General features: G+C 36.3%; 2 protein-coding genes and 1 pseudogene across 2 annotated transcripts; 2 read left to right on the top strand and 1 right to left on the bottom strand.

The window, feature by feature from the left end:
- Nucleotides 1-1,287: 1,287 nt before the first annotated feature.
- LOC119254453 (olfactory receptor 4C46-like) lies at nt 1,288-2,217 on the bottom strand. The gene has a single exon (XM_037521554.1). The coding sequence runs from the start codon at nt 2,215-2,217 to the stop codon at nt 1,288-1,290; it is 930 nt and encodes a 309-aa protein (XP_037377451.1).
- A 6,041-nt stretch (nt 2,218-8,258) lies between these two features.
- LOC119254277 (olfactory receptor 4P4-like) lies at nt 8,259-9,069 on the top strand (annotated as a pseudogene).
- A 7,859-nt stretch (nt 9,070-16,928) lies between these two features.
- LOC119254276 (olfactory receptor 4P4-like) lies at nt 16,929-17,867 on the top strand. Its single transcript, XM_037521392.1, has one exon. It carries the CDS (start codon nt 16,929-16,931, stop codon nt 17,865-17,867), a length of 939 nt encoding a protein of 312 aa, XP_037377289.1.
- Nucleotides 17,868-21,327: the final 3,460 nt, after the last annotated feature.

The following is a 21,327-nucleotide window of genomic DNA, read 5'->3' as shown; positions in this document are numbered from 1 at the left end:
ATGGGGTGAGAATTTTCATCAAAGTTCTTTACAATGAGAAGGGATTTAGGGACTCTGACTATGGTGGGGCAAATGTGGTCCCAAATAACAACTGGATTTAGCCTGGAACTGAGAGATCTGTAATACAGAGCTGGGTCCACCTGGATGTTAGAGGACCAGTCTCTTTTCCCCCCATGTCAGTCAGTCTTTGCTTGCTGGTAGATCTGGGATGGTAGCATCATACCAAGATAAGACACCTTTCATTTTCTCAGGTAGAAATGTCAAGAGGAGGTTGAGAGTTTGAGTTGTTAATAGCTGAGATGATTAACATCTACATCTGGGCCCTGTATGCACTGGACCTTGAAGAGAGATTAAATTGCATAGGACTATGTCCACTACATTCTCTGTTCTCACTGACACCATTAGAGTTCAATCCTCCTCCATCCATCCACACCAACAAAAACCTATCACCGTTTTTTTACCAAGCAGACATGTATCAAAAATCAATGGAGTATTACTTTTTAATAAATAGAAATTCATGTCTGACCACAAAATTTTCTTTAATTTGAGTTATCACTCTTTCTAATAGGTGAGAAGCCTAAGGTGATGATGTGAACAATAAAAAAGTTCCAAAACTACAAGAAATTTGGAAAGGTGGTATTATATATTGTTAGTTAAACCACAGTGCTTCAATGACACATTGTTAAGACACTCTTAGATGTCATAATATTAGAGGCAACATAATAAATTAATTATCATACAGAAAATTGAGCAGATTAAGAATATTATAATTCAGAGAGAAATGAAGTAAATATTATAATATGTTCAGCATCTGTGCCTCAATAAATCATAACTATTTTAATTAACTTACTTTACTATCATCATTGCTTGAAAGTGTCACACACAGTTGACCATATGGTCTGAGAAGTCGTTATTCTTCAATCTATCTACTTGATGTTTTCACCTGTCATCAGTTTCCTCTCTTAAATGGGGTAATAGCAGTGCCTAAATCTTTAGATTACAATACAGATTATTGCTTGAAATCAATACATTTTATTATTATATTTGAAGGGAAAACTATGCTTTCATATACATGGAGGAGGTAATATAATGAAATTCCAATTTGACAGATTTTTCCCAATATGCAAAGAGTGGCATGGCTACCTTTTCCCCATTTCCATGCACCTGTTTATGACACATGGCAGTTAACTTAATTTTCTTTATTTCACAAGCATTCTTTGCTGAGATTAACCAAATGTCCTTGTGATCCTTTCTCCAGTTGCATCAATGTAGGCCCTTAAGCCACGCTTATTTGTCATCTGAAATAGCTTTCTTACTACACAGTTTCTTAATGGCTTCTTTCATCTGTGCATTTCTCAAGGTGTAGATTAAGGGATTTAACATGGGAGTTATTGCAGTATAGAATACAGTAACTGCCTTATCAATGGGTAAAATAACAGCAGGTCTCATATATATAAATATGCAAGGCACAAAGAATAAGACAACTACTGTGATGTGGGAGACACAGGTGGAGAGGGCTTTGCGCCTTGCCTCCATGGTGTGGTTCTTCAGGGAACGTAGAATACTCACATAGGAGATCATCAAGAGGAGGAAGTTTAGCAGGCAGATGAAGCCACTGTTGGCAGAAACAAAGAGTCCTAGAGTATGGGTATCAGTGCAGGCCAGATTGAGCAAAGGACTTAGATCACAGGAAAAATGATTGATGATATTAGGACCACAGAAGGGCAGTCTGAAGATGAAGAAAATCTGTATGGTTGAGTGAAGAAGGCCTCCCATCCACACCACTCCCACTAGGAGGCCACACACCCGTGCGTTCATGATAGTTGTATAGTGTAAGGGCTTGCAGATGGCCACATAGCGGTCAAAGGCCATTACAGTGAGCAGGATAATCTCACTACCACCGATGAAATGTTCCCAAAATATTTGGCTCATGCATCCTTTGAATGATATGGTCTTCTTTTCATAGAGTGCATCTGTGAAAAGTTTAGGGGTATTGATAGAGCAATAGCAGGAATCAATGAAGGAGAGATGGGCCAGGAAAAAGTACATAGGGGACCCAAATAATGGGCTGCTAACAATAGTAATCACAACAAGCAAATTCCCTACCACAGTGAAGATGTAGATGAGAAAAAACACAACAAATACAATTTTCTGCATCTTTGGATTCCCTGTGAGTCCCAGTAGAACAAACTCTGTCACGTTTCTCATAATATCCATGTATTTCATATAATGCTTAATTCAGACCTGGAAAAAAAATCACTTTTTTATTTATACAACCAAAAATTTATCAAATTTAGCCATTCTAGTAAATACTAAATGCTTCAGGTTTTATTGAATTGTGAATTCCTCTGAGGGCTTTATTTTTTGCTAAAAAACTGTTTTTGGTTCTTGAAGAATAATCAAGTGACCTCCTGATAAAGATTCTGTCACAGCCGTATACTTGAGTTTTTTGAACACATATATAAGGAAGCCATGTATGTTTACCAAATCAGCTCAAATGACTGAAAGTATCGAATTAGAATGTACAGACATACTGGCAGCTAAGGTGGAGAGAAGAGGTAGAACAATGATGTAGAGACAGAGAGTGCAAAACAAAGATATTTCCCTTTATTGTTAGGAAATGGGGAATCATGGAAGGTAATTGAGAATAGGAGTAAAGGATAAAGCAAAACCAAGGAAGGAGAGTCTTGGCTATTACTCTATATGATCTTTGTGTGTTTTGGATCAAGTAGGCTGAAGTTCAGCAAGGAGTAGAAGATAGACATAGGAAGCATAGTAGGAGATTTCAAAGAGTTATCACGCTATATAATAGGACACTGGTGAAAGTACACAGGAGTTGCTTTGGAAACATTCAAAATGCTTATTGTATAAACCGAAGAATTTTATAATCGTTAATAATTATTCTTTTAACAATTAATTGCTCTGTTCAAACTAGCAAGCTTTATGCACCTGTTGATCCATTTAATACTGATTGAACCTATGTTGTTATTATTTTACTTTGCAGGAAAGAAGTCTCAAAAATTTATGTTGAGAATAGTAAATCAATATAAATAATAGTTGTGCTTTTTTTAGATATTTATTGATTTAATCACCACTACAAGTATATGATATGATTTCCATCATCCTGTTTTACTTACTTTGCACAATATAAAATAAAATAATAGGGCCTCCCTGGTGGCGCAGGGGGTTGAGTGCAGCAATGTGAAGCTATCCACAGCCTCTGCAGTATGGGTTCAATCCCTGGCCAGCCAGGGAAATACCCACATGGGAAGGCAGACCTCTCCTGTCTCACCTACTGCTCCCCTCACCAGTGTTTTCAGTCCATTTGCCTGTTTTGCCCCCACTCTGTCTCTGGTGAATCCTCTCACCCTCCCATACCTCTAGCCTGTACCCCAGTTCTTATATGCATAAATAAATAAATCTTTAAAAAATAAATAAAAGAATAGAGAGGTTATGAAAATGTCTAAGATCAAGCTAATTAAGCACAGAGTCAATATTAGGTCAGATTATATTTAGCTTTTTTATCTCTAGATTCTTTCCTATGCCATTACTGTTATAATTAACAATGTTGAACTACTAAGCAACATTTAATAGGACTATAATGATTTTAATGAATAGTATTACTTCACATGCAAGTGATATAAGACAATTTCATCAGCACACACACACACACACACACACACACACAGAGATATGCTTCAATTCCCATACATCAACTAGAATACTATATAAAATTTACTGAGGTTTGTTCCCTCAAACCCAGTTTTCCATATGTAAATCTTCAAAAATATGAATCGCAAAACTCTTTCATAAAATTTTGAAATGAGTTCCATAGTGGATAAGGGGGGATTGCAATTGTATGGGGAATATAAAAATAAAATTTATTAATTAAAAAAAAAATGTCAATACTAGATTTCTGGTCCTTCCACTTGCAACTTCTCTAATGTGGGTATGTTGCTGACAATCTACCTATTTGTTTCTTCATATATAGGTCAGGAATACTAATAAAGACATATAAGCTTTATGGAAATTAGTTATGGAAATGAATATGAGCATACCCTCTACCCTCCTGTGGACACACATAGGACTTTCATTATTTTTGTGAATGTACTTAGGAGACGGGAAGAATTGGAATTTTGATCAATAATACAGAGAGACATTTCACTAAGCAAGGAGTTCTTGAGGCATCATTTCCAATTTTGCATTAAAGAATCATATTATCCACAGCAATTAATTCAAGGAAGAGAACTCTGTTTGTGCTTTCACTAAACAGCTGAAAGCTGATGTCAGTATTCATACTTACATCTTTTCTATGTGTAATCGTATTTAATTTGTGTTCCATTCTCATGATGAAACTTGATTGTTAAAAGAGATGTCCCCTTTGTGTCTGGTGTTGGAGAGCTGCGTACTATAATTAATCTCTAGGAGTCTTAGATTTTTCAACTGCCAGGTGACTTTGATGCTATTTACCTATCTTTGGAAGAAAGGGGTGAGGTTGAATGTGCAAATACCATGTTTGAGAAGTCTGGAAATGTGATGCTGATCATATATGAGAAATAACAATCTTTAATAAGCATTAGCACTATTGAAAAGCTTACCTTAACAGGGGGCCTCGATGGTGGTGCAAGGGTTAAGCACCGCACTATGAAGCAATCCACAGTCTCTGCAGCACAGGTTCTATCCCTGGCAGGCTGGGGAGCTACCCACATGGTGCAGAAGACCTCCCCTGACTTTCCTGCCAAATCCCTCAGCAGTGTACTTAGGTCAATCTGCCTGTTCTGTTCCCCACTCTGTCTCTGGTGAATCCTCTCACCCTCCTGCATCTCTGGCCTGTACCCCAGCTCTTGAATGCATAAATAAATAAATCTAACGGAAAAAAAAAGCTTACCTTACAGACCTAGCTTCCCTTAATGATGTTTGGGGATGTTCAGAACAATGCAATCTTCAAACTGACATCGTCTTGGAATAAGTAACTTTCAGTATGAAAGATATGACACTCAAAAAGAGACTACTCAGTTGAGCCATTATACAATAAATCTAGCTACGTGTTTTTGTGAGTATCAGTCCTTTCCTCAATTGTAGGATCTTAATGTTTCATAGAACACCTGGGATATGCATTTAGAAGGGATTCATTTGAAACATAATAGAAAGATGATCTTCTACAGATGACTCTGTTCCTACAAGCAAAAAGCAGAAAGTGTGGAGAAAATACTCTCACATGTGTCATGTCGCCCATGATTAGTCCTTTTCTGGAGATGTGATCAGCAAAGCTCATTTACTCGTTGGCTTGCATGGATATTTAAAGGGATTTTTGTTAAGATTCAGGGACCTTATCTTATAGTTGCTGCTTTTTCTCCCTGGAATTAATTATCATTGAAAGGCTTTGTCTTAGAAGCAGGTATTCTGGAGAGACAGGTTTGAGAAACACCCATTTTTGAGTGGGGAATTGTATTCCCTACACTTGGAAACTGAACAGATGAGAGCCTCCTGGTTATTACCTGAACTTTAATTCCCCTAGTTTTCCTAAAGCAGGGATCAACTTTCCATTTTAGAAATGGTGACATCTGAGGAGTGGAAGATTGAAAAATTTAAGAAATATATCAGAAGGAGGAAGACAAATACCAGGTGGTCTAATTTATGTGCGATATAGAAGAAAATACCCAGAAGGTTAGTGTATTCCTGATCCAACTGGTATATGCTGGCTTTCACTGGATCTGACCAACTCTGGCTCTTTTGGTTCAGTTCTGACCAAGTCTGACCCATTTGGACCAATCCTGACCAGTTCCCACTGTTTCCAAGCAGTCTTGATCAGGACAGCCTGGTCTCTTCCTGTTCAGACAGGCTTCGACTGGTTCTGACTGGTCCTGACCATTTTCTACTGATTCCCACTGGCTCCAAATCTTCGGGGCACTTCAACTAGTCCTTACTGCCTCTGATGATTTCTGACTGGTTCTGACCTATTCTGACTGCTTCCATCCAGATCTAACTACTTCAGTTTACCTGCAATAAGTTCCAACCATCCTTGGCGGCTCAGGCTGGTTGACCAGTTCTTACCAGTAGTGGCTAGTTCCAGCTGCTTTGGTTCTGAATTTGACTTATATTGACCAGTTTAAACCAGCTCCCACTGTTTCTGATCAGCTCTGGCTTATTTTGACCAGTTCTGACCAGACATTGAGGATGTTGGTGTGGGAGTAAGGGAAGGAAGGGGTCAAATGGAACATGGTGGCATAGTGATGGTGGACAGGGTGTGAAAGCATACCCTTGTAGAAGTTTCAACCTGTAATCCCATGATTTGGTAATACATAAAATTAAATTTTAAGGAGATTTTATTGTTTACATTTTTTTTTCTTATAATTGGTGCTTACTGGGTCAGATCTAATGAATCTGCTTATCTTTGTAAGCAGAGACACTGAACTGAATGTTCATGATGATGTTCAGGAAACAACGTAAACCAAAAGTTGTACTTCCTACTATATTGGTACTCTTTGTATAGTTTTTTCCCCCCACATTTTAATGAAATGTTGTCCTTAGGTTCCTTTATGTTCTTTAATTGAGGAGTTTCTTCCACATAATTAAAGATGAGAATTGGTTAGTATCACTATAGATAACAAATTATTTTGCAGAACACTATAACCCAGATCAAACTTATACCAACAGTTATGTTTCTTCCCCGTACTTAATTTACATCTTCTATGAGTTCTTCAACACATCTCTTGGTCAGTAAAATTGACAGATAAAACCAATCAACTGATAAGAATGCTGCTATTTATTTTCTTACACAGTACTCAGTTACTGTCCTTACCATTTTTGGGAGTACTGTCCTATAACCTGACAAGTTTTTAAATGATTTAGAGTTTATATTTTCACATGATCTTCATTTACCTTTTTCTGGGAATGAAGCAAACAGATTCAACATTATTAGTTCTACTTGACAGTTAAAGAAACAGGCTCAGAGACAGTGAGCTGTGCAGTGCTAAGAATAAAAAATTAACAGGACATGTGAGACTGGACACTGACCTTCATGATTATAGATGAGGGATGTGTCCTCTGAACTGTATTAATCATTTACTGGTACTATTAACAAAGAAAACTCAATTCTTTGAAATTAAAAAAGTCTTTTAGGGAATGTATGGTTTCGCTGTATTGGAAAAAGTGATGGTTTCAACATGTGAACTCTCTGCACCTAGATATCCAAAATTAAAATGGTAGCACTGTTCTAAATTCATGTTTAAATAAGTAAGTCATTGTTTAGTTACAGTGGGTTCTTCAATTAGTCAGTAGGAACAGCTGGCTCTCCAAAGTATTTCTAACTTTTCAACAGAAACCTATATGTCTTTGGAATATATAGGTAAAAGGTGCAATTTTTTATTTCGTGTACTAATGGCCTGTGTTTTTAAAATCAGATGCCCAGTGTTGTAACTTTAGTTTCCTGCTTTCAATTTCTCTGTGATTTGATTTGACCAAATCTACCAAGAAGGCCAGTGACTGAAACTATTATCAACTAATTAAGGCTGTTACAATGAAAATCTTGATTTTTGTTCACTTAAAGAATAAATAGATCTATTTGATATATGGAAGGTTGGTATGTGACTGGGTTTTGTAACTAAATTACATGTAGTACAGACAAAATTTGAAACCTCTTCAACTTTACATAGACAGTCAATGGCAGAGATTAAGAGAGACACAATGTCATGGGGAATATAACCAAAATGAAAATGCATACATTGTGCAAAGATGAAAAAAGATGTAAGAATTATATAAAATAAAATATTTAAATAAAAAAAGAAATAGATAAGAGCTGGGATTTCATATAGTATGTAAGGTTACCTAGCATTCAAGAACATGGATTTGTTTCAGATACAATTTTGTTTCTCAAATTGCTGCTTAAACCTTAGTGAATTTGTATAATTAACAGAACTTTATATTTTGGTGTTTCCCTGTATGTAAAATGTGTATCAGATTAATCCATTTGGCTTGTAATAATTTAAATGGCTGCAAAATGTTTATAGTAGTACCAGGCATAAAGCCTGGTGCTGATATTTAATATTATTATATTAAATATCTTACTAAATATCATTTGATATATCACAGTACCTTAATCTAAAAATGATTTAAAAGATCAAGTCTGTAATAAATTCTGTATGATCTACAATTTTTAAATATATAAATTTCTCCAAAATGTAAAATCTATTACGGATGTATTGTGTAATTTCGGATAACTTAAGTTTCTGTTGTGTTTCTGGATTGAACTCAACCTCATGTAAAATCAGAACAATGTCACAGAATTTGTTTTTAATGGGTGTTTGGGAAAATAAGCAAATATAGCTTGTTTTCCTGCTTTTGTTCCTGCTTTATTACCTGACTGTCTTGATGTCTTCATCATCCTATTCACTATCACTTGCAGCCATCTAATCCAACAGCCCACATACTACTTCCTCTGCCACCTTTCCCTCATGGACCTCTGCTACACCTCCACCGTGATCCCCAGGCTAATCCGGGACCTAGCTGCAGGAAGAAAAAACATCTCCTATAACAACTGCATGACCCAGCTCTTCACTGCTCATTTATTGGCAGTTGTCGAAATATTCATCTTGGTGTCCATGACTTTTGACTGCTACAGGGCCATAGTCAAGCCCCTGCACTACATCATGATCATGAACCCGCACAGATGTAACCTTCTGATTGTCATGGCCTGGAGTGTGGGTGTTTTGCATGCTATTGCTCTCCTGCTTGTGAGTCTCCATTTGCCTTTCTGAGTGATGTGAAGCTGGTGTTGAAATTCATGTGCAAAAAACTATTTCTGTTGTTAATATCTTAATGATTGCAAATTCAGGGATGGGGGTGGCTGTGGTTTTCCTGGTCCTAGTAGTTTCTTACATACTCATATTATATAATCTGAGGACGCACTCCTCTACAGGGTGGTGCAAAGCTCTCTCCACCTGCAGTTCTCATGTAATGGTTTCGATTTTATTCTTTGTGCCCTGTATCTACATTTATATTCTACTTGCTGGAAGTCAGAACAAATATAAAGAAATCTCAGTGTTTCATACCTCGATTGTCTATCGCTAAATTCTGTCATCTCCCAGAGAAATGTGGAGATGAAAGCCATAAATTATGTAAAAAACCAGCAAATGGGCACCAGGGCCTCCTTGTTAGCACAAGGGATTAAGTCTCAGCACTGTGAAGCTGTCCACAGCCAGTGCAGCAGGAGTCCCAGCCCCAGCCAGGGAGCTGACCAACAGAGCGCAGCAGACCTCTCCTGTCTTGCTTGCTGCTCCCCTCAGCAATGTATTTCAGTAGATCTGCCTGTTCTGCTCCCCACTCTGTCTCTGATGAAACCTGTTGGCCCCGCCAACCCCCACCTCTAGCCTACACAGTGGTCTCAAACGGCATGTTCACAATTCAAGTAAATAAAGTAATGCTTGTTATTCCTTCAATCTTTGGTCCCCAGGGCTTTTCTCATTTGAGATATTATAGAAAGAATGTTAAGTTTTCTTAGGGGAATTGGATTAAATGACCTCTGGCATTATTCAAGTTAAAAAAAACATGTTACTATGATTCAGATTGTTAAAAGGTTCAACAGTTTCTAGGTGTGACTGAATGGATTTGAAGAATCCACATCTCTCACCCACACCTCTAATCACCTTATTTCTCTGTCCAGACAGGATATGGAAACCTGTTGTCCTCAAAATAAAATTTGACTTTCTCACTTTTTATTGGAATCTCCCTGATTGGTCCAGTCTAACCTGCTAATCTCAGAAGTCACTACACTAGAAGAAATAATGGAGTTTCAGTAACATACTTTGGAGGCAGGGAAATGGAAGGGACTAATTATTCATGAAGATTTTGCAGATTCAGCAAAAGAGCAGAAATACTTGTAATCCCTTCCCTGGTTTTGGTGCTATTACTGAACAAGAGATATTTTTTTGCTATATTATTTTTTCTTTTTATTTCTTTATTGGCCAACAAACTGGCACAAATTTGTATACAAATAAAGTAGAACTCTCCCTTATGTACTTCATAAGCATAACTCATAATAAAATAAGCAATGTCAGAAAAGTTACACATTTAACATGTATTCCCTGTAACTATCAAGGGGAGAATGAAATCCAGCAGACCACAGTTGCTCTATGAATTATTTTAACTTTCTGCCTGAAGAAAACACAGTTATTTTAATTATTGAATACCCCTGTGTCTAGTGAATTACATAACCCATAATCAGCTCTGTGTTTTGGTTCCCTTTTGTCTAGACAGTCCCATCTGCCAGGCACTTGTCTTTTCTCTGCATGAGAATTGCATTACTTCCATATAGAGTTTCTTGATTGTAAACTCTTATCCCACAAAATCCAGAAAAAAAGTTTGACATTAGTGTTTGTCTTTAATCTCAGGCATCCTGGTTTTAATGCTGCTGCTGTTGGACTATTTCACAAATATAATTTTTTTTTATTTACCCTGGAACCATGAAAACCTGTGCAATATAAAGGGAAAATTATTCTTGCCACAGAAATTAGTTTTGACAAGTTTTCATAGTTTTCTTTGGTCTAGGGTTTTTATTGCCATTGTTTTTTCAAGTATGCAAATGCAGTGTGCACACACATCTGTGTATATATCATGTGGGGTGTCTTGTGGGATTTGAGAACACATCATAGGAAGTTTCAATCTAGTCCTAAAGAATTCTATGAGAGAAAGTTTTTTAAAATTTCTATCATCATTTGTCTTCTTTTCTCAAAGTTCCATAAACTTTCTTGACAAAACCTAATGACATTATACGAAAAAGTGAGAAATAGTATACATTGAACTAAGATCTATTTTCTATTCGCCGAAGTTCTCTCTAGGATTCAGTTTCCAGCCTGTAGCACAATACCTACTATACAAAAAAATATCTGTCAAGTAAATAAGTAGGAGAATTTGATAAAATATTTTGTTCAACATGTGATTGTAAACTAACTAATTAAGAAATAGTTATGGTTGAAATACGTAATTGAAGGAATTCTGTCCATTTACACAGGAATTTATAGTTATTAAAATCTACCATAACTAAGATTACTGAAAGAATATAATTAGTTAATGAACATTCATTATACGGGTACACTACACTACAGTGTTTTCTGGAAATATTAGGCTAGAAGAAGCTTAGAAGACTTGTTTAGAGAGCAATGGAAAGATTGGAAGACAGTACAAGACAGGCAGTCAGAGGTTAGGTTTTTTTCTCCAAGTTCCTGTTTGTCCATTGATATTCCTTGAGCAAATGTGTGCTGAGAACCTAATGCCAAACACACATTTATGTCCTAACACTCCGTCTCCTGAAAAGGAAATAGTTTGACTTGATCAAGAAAATGTGGTATAGATACACAATGGAATACTATTCAGCAATCAAAAAAGATAAACTCATGCCATTTACAGCAACATGGATGAGGCTCTAAGGGATTATGCTCAGTGAAATAAGCCAGAAAGAAAAAGAAAAATATCAGATGGCTTTACTTATACGAAGAATGTAGGGGAACCAAATAAGGATTCAGGAAAAAAATAATTATAATAAATTTAAAAACAAAATTAACAGGCAACTATAAATCAGAGATACTCTGTAGGGGAGGAGAGGAGAGGTATCAAAATTGGCAGGAAGAGCACAAGGGACTATGGTAATGGTGCAAGGGTGAATGGGTGGTAAGAATTTTACAGGGTGGGAATTTTAGCTGAAAGGAGAAAGCATGCATTGTGCAAAAAAGGAAGAATGATGTAAAATATATATGAAATAAAAAAAAAAGTAAACGAAGTAATCTGTGAGGAGAGAAAATGCAAATCAAAATTAAATATCAAAAGGCAGGACACAGAATATCTTAAATAGTTGAGAGAATATTATTTTTGGCTAAGAGATAGGATAAGTTTTTGTGGAGAACATATGCTTGAGATCAGCTTTGAAAAGAGAGTACATGTTAAACAGAAGACTGTTCCCATTGGAGGGAAGCCGCATACAAATTGGAGAACTACAAGACGTGCATAGGAAACAGCTTGACTGGAGTTCATGGAATGAAGTTGGGAAAAAAATCTTAAAATAAAGATGTGACCAAATAGAGATTTTGGATAATTCTGGGGATACAATAATAAAAACAGGAAAAAAGCATGTAAGTAGTTATAAGCATTGGGGATAATGAAGGAAAGTCTTTGTGTGGTAACTGCTAAGGTTGCTTGCCCTGTAGTAGTTACCATGAAGGGTGTTAGGAGGTGTAGGGAACTCATCCCTGTGGGTGAGCAGAGAAGCGACACAGTCATGGGCAATGCAAGGTTGCAGCCTGAGCCTGATGGAATGCAGTGGGGAGACACCAAGGCAGTTGGAAACCAGGAGAGATAGCAAGCTATGATCTGGGCCGAAATTCTATAATCCATTTCTGGACTTGGCCTCTCTTGAGTTGGAAGTCAGGTAGAGATGACAAAGAGAGGAGGTGAGAGTTAACTTGAGAGCAAGGAGGAAGAGCAACTATTGAAGGACAGAGATGTGAGAGCTCACTCTTCCTGGCAGTTCATGAAAGATTCATTATTTTCTTAGCTTTCCATCCACAATTTACATATTCCATTTCAGAATTGAATAGATGGCGTGCACATTGTCAGGATAAAGGGTGACGACTCAGTTCAAAGAAGCATATCCTATATACCTAGGGAAGGAATAAAAAGAAATCAGTCCTTTTCTATCTGTAAATGATTGCTTGTGGTATTTAGTCTCATTTGTGTGAATTACCAAGTCTCAATTCTTATTTTTAAGATTTATCTATTTATGCATACAAGAGCTGGGGAACAAGCCAGAGATGCGGGAAGTGAGAAGATTCACCAGAGACAGAGTGGGGAACAGAACAGGTGGATTGAAATACACTGCTGAGGGGAGTAGCGGGTGAGACAGGAGAGGGCTGCTGTGCCATGTGGGTTGCTCCCTGCCTGACCAAGGATCGACCTTGTGCTGCAGAAGCTGCGGATTTTCCCACAGCATGGTTCTCAACCCCTTGTGCCACCAGGGAGGCCCATGGCGCTCAATTCTTGTTTTCATTTTCATGCCTGAGTGTTTGAATGATACTGAATTACCCAAGAGGTACTGGATTATCTTTCAGGGAAATATCAATATAAGATCTCTCACTGTAAGAATATTGATTCTATGATATTATTTTAGTCTTGTCCATCTTTTCTATAAATCATCAAAATGCGTATTATTAGTTCATCGTTAAACCATACAAAATGCTGATTTGATGCAAGGGAGCATTTCTGAATGGTGCTAACATCAGTATTTTGGTACACTGGGATGCTCACTGGCAGTAGACCCAAAATCTGAGACTCTCATTGTTTGGTTGTTTTAAACTTTTTTTTTTCATTAAATAGGATACCCAAAGAAATCAAAGGTATACAGAATGAAATATTTTATTTTATTTTTTTTTTAATTTTTTACAACATTGTTCATTTTTAAACAATATTTGCTTCCCCTCACCCCCTCAGATGTAGTCTCCATTGGTTTTCCTTCACCAATGCACCCGTGCACCATCACCTCAGTCCTCTGTGCTCCTCCCGCCCTCGCTCTGATCCTTCTCCTTCCTCCCCTGCAGTGTGTCTTTGATTTATAATTGTCCATTTTTGCTTTGTTGTGTTTTGAACTGTTAATATTTTTTTACACTGATGTCTTAATTTCGTTCCCCTATATTCCTGCTATATGTGAAACTATCCAATATTTTTCTTTTTCCTTCTGGCTTATTTCACTGAGCATAATTCTTTCTAATTCCATGCACATTGCTGCAAATAGCATGAGTTTATCTTTTTTGATTGCTCAATAATATTCCATTGGGTATATATGCCCCATTTCTTGATCCAGTCATCTATTTTTGAGCATTTGGGTTGTTTTCAGGTTTTACCTATTGTAAATAAAGCTGCAATAAACATAGGGGTACAGGTGGTCTTTTGAATCAGTGTTTCTGTGTCCTTTGGGTAGATCCCTAGTAGTGGAATTGCCGGGTTATATGGTAGCTCCATATTTAGTAGACTGAGGAAACTCAAGACAGTTTTCCATAGTGGTTGGACCAGTTTGCACTCCCACCAGCAATGCAGGAGAGGTGCTTTTTCACCACATCCTCGCCAACATTTGTTAGTGCTTCTTTTTTTTGATATGTGCCATTCTTACTGGTATAAGGTGGTAACTCAATGTGCTTTTAATTTGCATTTCCCTGATTATAAAGGATGTTGAACATTTTTTCATATGCCTGTTGGCCATTTGCTTTTCTTCTTTGGATAAATGTTTTTTAAGTTCCAGAATGAAATATTTTAAAGTAAGTTCCTTTATAACTCTCACTCAGGACAAACAACAGAATCTCTGTCCTTTCAGAGACCAATGCTATTTTCCCTATAAATATAACTGCATTTCCTGACTATTACTTCTCTGCATTGATAATTTTCAATGTCCAGTTTCTTCATCTGTGCAATGGTATCTATGATATATATTGTTATAAAAATAATTAAGTCAAATCCCATCATTTTGTTCATTTCTGACATCAAATACATGTTTACTAAATATTTAAAAATGTAAGAGGAAAGGACAAGGCTATTGAAAAGTATAAATTGCAGGATGTTTAACTCCATTGCTGACACCTTTCTTAATGATCATTTTTAAGGATGTGAAAGAAATTTCTATGTATCTATAATTTTCCAGAAAAGTAACATCATATGGAAATATATTAAAGAACACATGCATCCTTTTTACTCAGACAACATGTTAAAAAGACTGTGTTGAATAGTTGGAGATCATCTCTTAACATATGGACCAGAACTACAGTTATTCTTGGTTATATATTATTACATATTGGTTATATATTATTGGTTATATATTAAAAAGAAACTCAAATTGCTTGAATATCAAATATGTCATCAGGAATTTTTCATTCAATGGGATTTTGACATGCTTTCTTAAGGGGCATTTATAATGCAGTTGTATTTAAAAGGCCATTAATGAACAGACTACTTGGGGACATATAAATAATTAACTAACTAAGCTATGCCTTGGGAGGAAGCAAATGTACCTTTAGGATATAAATTTTACCTAAAATTTTACTTAGCATTTGAGCTTAATGTCCCTCAGGAATAACATGGTGATACAAATATAGAGTCTGTATTTGGACAGCTGATCTGAAAGTTTTCAGGGAATAAAGTAACTCTCCTGCCTTCAAGCCTTTTTTTCTGTGGAGTGACCACCCAGCATTTATTTCATTTAGTGGTATGACAGTAATTGCCAAAATGGTATGAATTTTGTAATTTTAATATATAAATTGAAGGAAATTAGAAACCTAAACTCATCCATGTCACTCACTGTGCTGAGAAAATTTCAAGTCAAAGACTTTTATGAAAAGAATTTTAATACAGAATTAATGTCATTTCAAAGAAGAGAGAACAGAAAAATCCATAAAAGAAGAATAGATAAAAAGTAAGTACAGAAGAAAATACATAAGCTATTCGTTGCTCCTTTACCATAATCCTGCATAAATATATGATATTTAGTTGAAATATTATTTTAACTATAAGAAAATGTAGTCATTAACAGTTAATTTTAAAATAGACTTTAATGTGAATTCTATAGTCTAAGATATTATTGAATTAAGAGAGCACTAAATTGTTAGGGTATCTGTTTGCCCACCGATGGTGGGATAACATATTCTGGAAGAATAAAATTAAAATCATGGGCTATTACTGCCTTGTTTATTGAATGGCAGCATGTAAAAAAAATGCACACCATTCCAACTCTAAACTGTGCCAAGAAGAAGCTAATTTCAATTCTGTAAAAATATTAAGAATGGAGGGCTCTTAGAGGTAGTTGAGCCTCATTCCCTCATTTTATGGAAAGGAAATTTAACAGTCGAGAGTATACATGATCACAAATCTAAGAGGTGGCAGTCTTGGGTATGTCTCCAAATTATCTTTCTCCTATTTTTCTTACGGAGCCATTAGCTAATCAGATGCAAGATCACCACTCATGCTTGAGAGAATAGGACTATATACCTCTGACAGAAGCATGTCAGTCACACATTTGCTACATTCTAGAGCTGGTTTATGTACAGCAGGAAACTGAACTGCTTTGGTTTATGGTGTTTCATAGAAACTTCAGCCTGAGCTATAGTTCAGAAAATTCAGATGATAAAACATTTGCTAATAGATTTACTTATTTTTCATTTCTCTGCTACTACATTCAAATATGAATTTAGGTAATTTGTATTTTATTAATAAGAAAAGTTTCTTTTAATATTTTTGTACATCATTTAAACATAGCTATGTGGTTTAATTATTTGTTTATTAATATTTAAGTCCTAGGGTGTAAGAATGAGATCTTTTGTCAGAAAATATTGTAAATTAAAATTATCCTTTGGAGGGGCTTCCTTGGTGGTGCAAGGAGTTAAGCACCACACTATGAAGCAATCTATAGCCTCTGAAGCACAAGTTCAATCCCCGGCCAGCCAGGGAGAAACCCACATGGTGAAGCAGACCTCTCCTGTCTCACCCACTACTCCCCCAAGCAGTGTATTTCAGTCAGTCTGCCTGTTCTGTTCCCCACTCTGTCTCTGGTGAATCCTCTCACTCCCTTGCATCTCTGGCCTGTACCCCAGCACTTGTATGCATAAATAAATAAATATTTTTAAAAAAGAAAAGAAAATAAATAAAATTATCCTTAGCTTATGAATGTTTACTAAAGGATTATTTTGTGGGTTGAGCAAAGGTATTCATGTCTACGAAGGTAAACACGGATCCCAATTGACTGGAAAAGATAATAGAAACCATTTAGTGTATGTTTCTATGCAGTCCTATCACATAAAGTTAGTAACTTAAATAGAATATTATTATCACTCTAATTGTTCAATATGGATTTGTGAATTATATCATTTCAGGTGATTCATGTATCTTATCTACACTGAGCCATGGAAAATAGGAATAATGTCACTGTGTTTATTCTCTTGGGACTTTCCCACAACAAGAATATTGAAATCATCTGCTTTGTATTATTTTTATTTTGCTACATAGCTATTTGGATGGGTAATTTGCTCATAATGATTTCAATCACATGCAGTCAGCTAACTGAACAACCCATGTATTTCTTCCTAAACTCTCTCTCACTCTCCGACCTTTGCTACACATCCACTGTGACACCCAAACTATTGACTGATTTACTGGCAGATAGGAAGTCCATTTCCTATAGTAACTGCATGACACAGCTCTTTACCACCCATTTATTTGGAAGCATTGAGATCTTTATCGTCACAGGGATGGCCTACGACCGCTACGTGGCCATCTGCAAGCCCCTGCACTACACCATCATCGTGAGTAGGCAGAGGTGTAACGCGATCATCATAGCCTGCTGCACGGGAGGATTTATACACTCTGCCAGTCAGTTTCTCCTCACCATCTTCTTACCATTCTGTGGCCCCAATGAGATCGATCACTACTTCTGTGATGTGTATCCTTCGCTGAAATTGGCTTGTTCTAACACACACATCATAGGTCTCTTAGTCATTGCTAATTCAGGCTTAATTGCTTTGGTAACCTTTGTGGTCTTGATGCTGCCTTATTTCTTCATATTGTACACCATCAGGGCCTATTCTGCTGAGAGCCGCAGCAAAGCTCTTTCTACTTGCTCTTCTCATGTGATGGTTGTAGTTCTATTTTTTGCACCTGCTTTGTTTGTTTATATTAGACCAGCTACAACTTTCCCAGAAGACAAAGTGTTTGCTCTGTTTTACACCATCATTGCCCCCATGTTCAACCCTCTGATTTACACGCTCAGGAATGCGGAGGTGAAGAATGCCTTGAGGAAAGTGTGGTGTCGTCACACACTCTTGGAAGGAAAGTCAGTTTTCTGAAGCTTTTGTGCTTTCCAGACTGTGGTTCCAGTAAACAGCCTGTGAATCACATCCATTCTCATCCGTTCCTGGCCTCACTGCTTGAAGAATATTAAATCTATATAAGAATATAAGAATATTAAATCTATATAAATATATATATATATATATGTTTTTTCTAAGTCGATTTCTAGACATTTCCTAATTTAACACTCCCTAAAAATTTAGGATATGATTTCCACCATGATTTTTTACTTATTTCATACATTATGAGATAAAAGCATAGAAAAGTTTAGAATCCTGTCCAAGATCAAGTTAGTTAAGGACAGATTCAAGGCTCAGTCAGATTATACCTAAATAGTTTACCTCCAAATGCATTCTCATACACTATTTTGTTATCATTACCAATGTTCAACTTGTAATCTCCTTTTAATATGATGAGAAATATTATAATTATTTTATTACAACTTTATAGGCAAGAGAATGTGAAGCCATTTATTTTATCAGCAAACACACATACGATGGCATGTTCAAAATCCCATATATCAAACACATTAAGGTATAACATTTATTGAAAGGAACTGATAACTTGATTTGTTTTCCAATCTCAGCTGCACAAAGTGAACTCTCCCTCCAAAGCATGAGTCCTGAAACCCTTCTGTAAAAAGTTGAGAATGAATACCATGTGGTTAAGTATATCGTAGGATCAGAACATCTAGGCTAGATTCCTGATACTTCAACTTGCAAATTCTTTTATGTGGGTACATTGCTGGCACCCTTCCTATTTGTTTCCTTATCTAAAGCAGGAATTATAATAAAGCTACATATGCTTTATGGGAATTACTTATGGGAATGTACATGAGCATATCCACCACACTGCTCTCGACACACACAAGACTTTCATCATTTTTATGTATGCACTTAGGAGATGGGAAGAATTGGCATTTAGATCAATAGTACACAGAGACATTTCACTATGCAAGAAGATAATGAGTTCTCACCTTTAATTTTTGTTGAAGATTCCATGGAGTTTCATATTATCCACAGAAACTGATCCAAGGAAGGAAACTCTTTTTGTGCTTTCCCTATACAGCTGAGAGTTGAAGTCAGTATTCATACTTACATCCTTTCTAAGTGTAATCGTATTTAATTCGCTTTTCATTCTCATGATGTACATTGATTGTTAAAGGAGATGCCTCCTTGCAAAAGCATGTTGTCTGGTGTTAGAGAGCAACATTCTATAATTAATCTCAAGAAGTCTTTGATTTTTCATCTGTCAGATGAAGTCAATGCTATTTAACAATATTTGGAAGATGGGTGAGCGTGAAATGTACCACTACCATGTTTGAAAAGTCTGCAAACATGATTCTGATCATATATGAGAAGTGACAATCTCTAATAAGCATTAGCACTACAGAAAAGTGTAACTTACATTGTTAGGTTCCCTTAAAGATGTTTGGGGTGTTCAGAACAATGTCATCCTCAAACTGACAACTTCTTGTAGTAAACGACTTTCAGTATGAAAGATATCACATTCAAAAGGAGACTATTCAGATGAGCCATTATACAATAAACACTTGCTATGTGTTTTTATAAAGTCTCAACCATGTCCTCTATCATAGAATCTTAATGTATCATAGAACACCTGGGGTATGCATTTAGAAGGGATTCCTTTGAAACACAATAGGAAGATGATCTTCTACAGATGACTCTGTACCACAAGCCAAAAGCAGAAAATTTGGAAGAGATTACTCTCACAGGTGTCATGTCGCCTATGATTAGTCCTTTTCTGGAGATGTGATCAGCAAAGCTCATGTACTCTTTGGCCCACGTGGATATTTAAAGGGATTTTTGTGAAGATTCAAGGACTTTGTCTTATAGTTGCTGCTCTCTCTATGGAATTAATTATCTGCTTTGATGGAAAGGCTTATCTTAGAAGCAGGTATTCAGGAGAGACAGGTTAGAGAAACACCAATTTTTGAGTGAGGAATTGTATTTCCTCCACTTGAAACCTAAACACATGAGAGCCTCCTGTCATTACCTGAACTTGAGTTTCCCTAGAGCAAGGATCATCTTCCATTTTAGAAATGGTGACATCTGAGGAGTGGATAATTGAAAATGCACCAAGATTCAGTGTTTTCCATTTTTTAATAATGTATTGTTGATACAAAGCAGGTGTGGGCTGATAGGGGTAACACACACTGACATCCAAAATGAAAGTGGCTAATTTGGGATCTAAGCCTATGTCCTGAGAATAGGAGATGGGGAAGGTAACAATGACTAGTTGTTACTCTTTTTTTTTTTTTAAATCAAGATGTCCGTCTATGATTTGCTTGTCAAACTTTCCTCATGAGAGTTGATTACCATAATAAAGTTATAATACACCTGTCACCTCACAGAATTCCTTATTTGGGCAAAGGAGGTAAGAAAGTATATCCTTAGGCATTCTTCTGACTCTATGGTTTTTGACTTGGATATTGTCGATCACATTTGTGTGTTCATGTCTACAACAATCTTATTTCTTTTATATTGGACATCTATATTTTAAACAAATTAAGTATAACCAATGAATTTGATTTCATTAGCTTATTAAAAATTATGGTGCACCTTCCAATATTTAAACAACAGCTTCAGGATAACATTAAAGTTTCCACTCCAGTCTGCAATCTGAAAATCCATTTCTATCCATACACATTGCCAACAATTCAGAATACTTTAAGCACATATTTATTAATTTTAAGAAATATTTCTGTTTCCTCCAGCATATTTCAGAGATTCACTGTGATTCTCAAAAGAAGGATTTTAATGTATTTTTATTCTATTGTAACTAACAATCCAGAGAAGGGAGATTGTGTTTCTCAAATAAACAAAGCATTTATTGAAGAATGGGTTGGTCAGGGTATGTGTAAGATACAATGGGAACAAATAAAGAATAGTAAAGGTATCAACTGACATCTGTAATGGAAGTCGTCCCTTGAACAAGTACTTAAAAATAATTAGGTTTAGAATATAAAAACTGTTCTTGTCCTCTTTTTTGTCCTTGGAATGCTACCTAGCTGCTTCAGCCTCTTGGGAGCATTAGGGCAGCATTGCTTAGAAACATTCTCCTTGTGACCTTCAGCAATTACCTCATGATAGAGAAAATTCTCTCTCTTCATCTTGGAAGATATCCTTATCACTTCTGTAATAATGTTATATATGTTTGCTTATAGAAAATAGTGGATGTGCTTATTTTACTTTTTTTTTTTCCTGGAATGAGAACACTGGGAAATTGTTAATTCTCAGGAGATTGTTCTCCAAAACTCCAACCCAAAGCATGTGCAGTGTGTTTTCAGATTGAATATTCTCTACTACCCCTGAAAATGTAGCCTGGACCTAAGAGAATTCTGTAGCACATGTTGTACTACGGAAAAAATTCCTCCTCGATGTTAGAGGACCTGTCTCTTTTACCCCCATGTCAGTCAGTCTTTGTTTGTGGGTA

The sequence above is a fragment of the Talpa occidentalis genome, unplaced genomic scaffold, assembly GCF_014898055.3.
Source record: "Talpa occidentalis isolate TD23 unplaced genomic scaffold, MPIMG_talOcc4v2.1 talOcc4.3, whole genome shotgun sequence".
NCBI lineage: Eukaryota > Metazoa > Chordata > Mammalia > Eulipotyphla > Talpidae > Talpa > Talpa occidentalis.
Note: the sequence above shows the minus strand (reverse complement) of the source record. Positions and strands in the feature narration are given on the sequence as shown.

Bases quoted from the DNA above. Each gene is read 5' to 3' on its own strand.
- LOC119254453 (XM_037521554.1), bottom strand. From the start codon at position 2,217: ATGGATATTATGAGAAACGTGACAGAGTTTGTTCTACTGGGACTCACA.
- LOC119254276 (XM_037521392.1), top strand. From the start codon at position 16,929: ATGGAAAATAGGAATAATGTCACTGTGTTTATTCTCTTGGGACTTTCC.